This window comes from Meleagris gallopavo, chromosome 1 (genome assembly GCF_000146605.3).
Source record: "Meleagris gallopavo isolate NT-WF06-2002-E0010 breed Aviagen turkey brand Nicholas breeding stock chromosome 1, Turkey_5.1, whole genome shotgun sequence".
In the NCBI taxonomy this organism is placed as follows: Eukaryota; Metazoa; Chordata; class Aves; order Galliformes; family Phasianidae; genus Meleagris; species Meleagris gallopavo.
The window spans coordinates 183,903,621-183,908,973 of NC_015011.2; the positions used below are offsets into that span (position 1 = coordinate 183,903,621).

The window sequence follows — 5,353 nt, forward strand, 5'->3', positions numbered from 1 at the left end:
AGCCAGCGATGTGCCCAGGTGGCCACAATGGCCAGCAGCATCCTGCCTTGGATCTGCAATAGTGCAGCCAGCAGGAGCAGGAGGTGATCATCCTTCTGCACTTGGCTCTGCTTGTGTACTGGTACCTTGAATGCTGTGTTCAGCTTTGGGCCTCTCACCACAAAAGAGACATTGAGGCCCTGGAGTGTGACCAGAGCTGTGAGGGGTCTGGAGCACAAATGTAATGGGGAGGATGGTTCGATCTGGAGAAGAGGAGCCTCAGGAGACACCTTATTCTCTCTACAGTTTCCTGAAAGGAGGTTGTGGTAAGGTGGGGGGTCAGCTTCTTCTCCCATTTAACTAGTGATAGGATGAGAGGGAATGTCCCCAAGTTGTGTCAGGGGAGGTTCAGATTGGGTATTAGCAGGAAAGTCTTCTCAGAAGGAGTGGAAATGAAGAGGCACAGTCTGCTCAAGGAAGTGGTGTAGTGACCATCCCTGGAAATGTTCAAGAAAAGAGCAGACATGGCACTGAGGCAAATGGTTACTGGGCATGGTGGGGATGGATTGATGGTTGAACTAGATGATTTTGTGGTCTTTTCCAATCTTAATGGTTCTGTGATTCTATGGTTCACCATCCCTGAACGGCATTATCTTTTTCCAAGAATCTCTGGTGCACCTGAGACCTCTGTGGATGAATCACTCCAAACTCAAAGTCTAGGTAATTCCTTCAGAGGTGCATGGGCTGATTGTGCCTTGTAAAAACAGTGAGGTTCACATCCATGTTTAGAGTTGGGCAGAGTTTGCTAAACTCCCAATTTGCTCAGAAGATCCCCTTCCTCCAAGAGACTCCAAGGCTCCATGGGCTGGATGGCAATATGAAGTAAAACACAATGCCCCGCTAGGAAGGGATAAAGCATGGCTAATCTATTCATACAAACTGTAAAAGAGATTAGAGATGAAAAGAAATACTTAGTCACCTTTTGGGAACAGCTGGTGTGAAAATATTTAACAGTCAGTGCTTTTATGCACAAGCACTGCATCCTCACTAAGCTTAAATAGGCAGAGCAATGTAATGCAGCCAGCCAGTCTGTGAACACTAGTGTGGGAGAATTAACAGCTTTTCTTCTCATTTACTCACATAGATCAGATGTTAGCTAATCATGTCCTCTAATTTTAACAATGGAATTGGGAAATGTACCAAAAAAATACATCTTGTGTTAAGAACGGAGGTGGCAAATTCTATCTCTGGGACTAATAGACAGAGGAACAATTCACCTGTCCTCTTTTGCAAATCAGCCTTCGTAGGCTGCAAATCAGCCTTCAGCTACCCAAAAAGACCTGGATTTGAGTGCAAACTTAATCTGAAATCCATTTTGTTCATTTCTTTGAGTGCCACCAAATAAAGTAAAAGCTTCTCAGGCAGTTTAATCACCTATGAGATATCTGTGAGTGTTTAGGAGCTCCATGTTACAAAGGCTGATGCATACAGCTCGATGTGTATAGTAGGGCTATTCATATTGAACAGTTCCCATCTATCTTAAAACTGGCATCTAAATGGAAGATTTTGTTTTGAGAGTTCCTGGCTCCTGGTTCCCTGTCAGAAATAATTAAACTGCATTTTAGGGAGACTGTCATAAGTAGTTTGCTTCACAAGTGTTTTTCACAGCTGAGGTTCTCTATTACAGTTTTTGGGGTCGGGGGATGCACACTACCTTATGTATCCCGTGCTGTGTGTTCACAGCCTGGAGCTCGCACTCTCTAGTGGGATGATTGGGGTCCCTGCAAGTGGGAGATGAACCCCCAAACATCCCTAGCATTGCAGTTCTGGGTTGGGCACAGATCTTGTTGCAGGCCATAAACACATGGCCTCGGCCTGTACCCTGACAGCACATTGTCTGAGAAATGGTTCAGTCGAGATGTAAACATCCCCATGGGTTTTCCATCCCTTTTCATAGGATTGTCTCCACAGAGATTCTGCCTTTCAGAAAGTGCTTTTTTTTATTTAATCTCTTCACCATTTTTGAATGTCACTCCATTATCCTAGTTTCACACCTTTAAATAACGCCAAGAAGGCTTCTGAATATCACTCAAAATAGCTTCCTTTTGTCCCCGCTTTTCTTTTTTTTTTTTTTTTCCCTAGCCTGTAGATATCTTATCTTCCATGAGCTGTCATTTCCCTGACAGACAGGACACAAGACATTAGGATATCCTGGAGGTCCTGTGCTGGTCACAGAGTTCACATGTACGTGCAGACCCATCGCTTTGCTTCTTTATGTCTTGTTTGTCTGTGAAATTGGAAATAACAAAACATTAAAAAATATCCACTACTATTCAAACTGATTAATATCCAGAAGAGAAAATGTTGAATAGATGGCAGTAAAATCTTTAAAATGTTATTATGGACTTCTGGAGTCAAAAGGGGGAGAAGCCCTCCGAGTTGCCAATGTTCCTGCCCACTGCTGGAGCCCTGCAGGTCCCTCAGGACAGCAGGCCACACTGCTGTGTGCAGAGAGCAGAGAGGGGCTGGGGGCTGCTCCTGGGGGAGCTCCTGAAGCCCTGGACGTGGTGCTGGGCACCCTGCTCTGAGTGTCTGAGCTGGGACCCTGAGGTGCCTCCAGCCTTAAACGTTCTGTGAGTCTATGAATTTGAGGTATAAATTTCAGCACACATGATTAAAGAATGCAAAGCAGTAAACTGAGGAGCTGCTCCAATCCAACACTAGAGAAGACCCATAGTGAGATTGATGAGAAGCAGTAGAGACCACAGCAATACTTTTCTGATTTGGGTTGAAGTACCAGCAGTCTCAAACAGTATTTTCTTGAGGCGTTTCTTGTTGGAATTTTAGCATCATAAATCTAGCTTTCAATTTTATATCTGCTGTTTCCTTTATCCTCCCCCTGACTTTGTTCATCAGGTCAGCCAAGGAAAACCAACCTTTTTTTTTCCAGTGCAGCTTTAGTACTGCAGTAACTGACACATCCTATATGTTCACATACCACCCCGATCAGCCCACTCTCCATTGCAATGCTGTCTGGCAATCAGGGAGAAGGGCAGAAAGCACACATCTGGGCTGCAGCCCTTGAACGAGCCAATAATTGCACCATCCCTTATGTTTGTAATGGGCATGGTAGTAGGATATTACCTCCCTCGCATCTAGGAGCTGTGAAAATCAGTGTCTCAATGCCAAATGCAAAGTAAAAACTTCTGAAAGCAACGCTGGAGTTCTTCTGCGCACATGACTTAAGCATTTCACAGTGTAACTTTGACTGACTTCCAATGAGGTTTATGTTAGATTCTCTTACATTTAGTCAGCAAGTAGTATTTTCAAAATTCTGCCTCACATCCATGATTTCAGCACCCAAGGAGCCCAGATACTTTGCAAGTTTAACCCTAATGGGAAAGAAAGGTTCTGTGTCCTAAGCATGTTTGAACTCCACAGTTCTTTCATTGCAGACTTATGTACTTAGTAACAAGTGTCTAAGAGCATTTGGAGGCATCTGAGCTACTGCAGTTAAAAGGAGTTGGAGTAAATGACCTTTAAGGGTTCCTTCCAACTCGAAAGACTCTGTGATACAGTGTTTGGCTGGAAAAGGTTCCACTACCCTGAGCTGAAGTAAGCAGGAAATATATATTGTGTTTGTGTTGCATTTGGAAAATCAGACTTTTTCTAGACATGCAAAACACTGTTGTCATTGCTTTCACAGTCTGTCTCAGCATGAGGGGCTGAAGATTTTGCAGCCCTCTCCTATGAGCTGGTGCAAAACTTTCAGGGAAGGCTATGTTCCAACCCCACGTCACGAGTGTGTCGAACTCCCTGAACAGCCCAAGCTTCCTCCTACTGGTGGAATTAATTAGCAAAACACTAATGCAAACCTATGGAAGGCTGAATTTCAGTCAGGTGTGATGTTAATGCAGGCTGAGTAGTTTTGAATATTTTATGTGCAGCCAGTGACCTGAAATAAATGTCTTGTATAATACCAGTCTCCCCACCACCACAAGCCTCAAGGCCTGAGTTCTTTGCTTAGTATGCTCTGAGGCACAAAGAGAGGCACTGGAGATGGGCTGGCACAGACAGTGTCTGAGATATTCACTCTGGGGAAACAGGAATGGGAGAAAAAGAGAGAAAATGTGCTCTGCAGGGTACCCTAGCACCCCTTCATAGCCCCCCGCTCCACTCAAAATTTTGTCTGTTCACATCTTCTCTCCATTCTCCCCAAAGGGAACTGTATCCCTGCACTATACAATCTATAAGTGGCTCAGACAAGCGATGGGTTTGAATACAAAACGTTTGGGAGAGTTTACCCCAGTTTAGGTGCAGAAGCCAGAGAGGAGGCGGATCACCGAAATGCACTCTGAATTGCCACTGGGATTGAAAACAGGAGAGTGCGGTCTGCATATGAGATTGAAAGTGAGCAGCCAGGTGATGAGAAGAAGAAATAAAATCGTTTCATTTCATCAGTGATATAACACCATGTTGGTATTTGGCTGTAATTTTTTTCAGTGAAATCAGTGCTATGTAGTGGCAGTAACAGATACTTTAACGCCTAAGCCATGGTTATCTGTTCTCCACCAGACCTCAGTTTTTCCAGACACGTACAGTGCACTCCCCCAAACCTTGTGAGGTTTTAGCCAAATGCTTGGCTCTGGGTCTAAATATTATGCATATCTGTGTTGTAGTGCTCACTGGGGCTCACTGGGTGGGAAAGGCCAGCACCTCTGAAAAGTCAACGTCCTTTAGCTCTTCTCTTTTTGAGAGGTGATTACTGAAATACACAGACCTGACTCCCTTCTTCCATTAACTCCAGTAAGACTTGGGAACAAGCACCATCCTACAAACCCCAGTTCATGTAGATAATAAAAAGAGCATGGAGGTACCTGAGAATCCCTGAGAAGAGATTTTTAATGGGGTGGCAGGAGAACAGAGACAGAGGAGATGAGCATACTCAGCATAAATAGAAATATTCTGTATTAATATTAAACAGAGGAAGGATTTAATGAATCCCATCCCAGAACCGTGGGTTAACAAGCCATAAACAGGCTCTGCCAGCACTTAACTTCAGCATCGGTGGTTTATCAGCACATTGTTTCCACACTTAACCAAATTTTAATTAAATGTGACTTTTGTTCTGCTTATTGGAAGAGCCTTCCCCTTCGGATTTGGCGATCACAAAAGCTCGAGGAGTGCAAGAGGATAAGAAAGCAAATAGGGGGATCAATCACAGCGGACCTCTGCAATCCACGTTTTGTAATATACTTATTAGATTCTTATTGTCTGGAAGGATTAGTGTTACGGGCTCCAGGAATTCCTTTCATTGCCCCGTAAGGCGAGGTAGTGAAGTGTGGCTGCTTTTCTTCACAATAACATTCTGGAT

At 44.1% G+C, this 5,353-nt stretch overlaps 1 protein-coding gene across 1 annotated transcript in view; it reads left to right on the top strand.

The window, feature by feature from the left end:
* The first annotated feature begins 232 nt into the window (after window positions 1-232).
* The window catches only part of LOC104909415 (teneurin-4-like), a 78,061-nt gene continuing 72,940 nt past the window's right edge, over window positions 233-5,353 (top strand). The window contains exon 1 of the mRNA XM_019612331.2: window positions 233-305. Coding sequence (XP_019467876.2) covers window positions 233-305 — 73 coding nt within the window. The remainder of the gene's footprint in view (window positions 306-5,353) is intronic.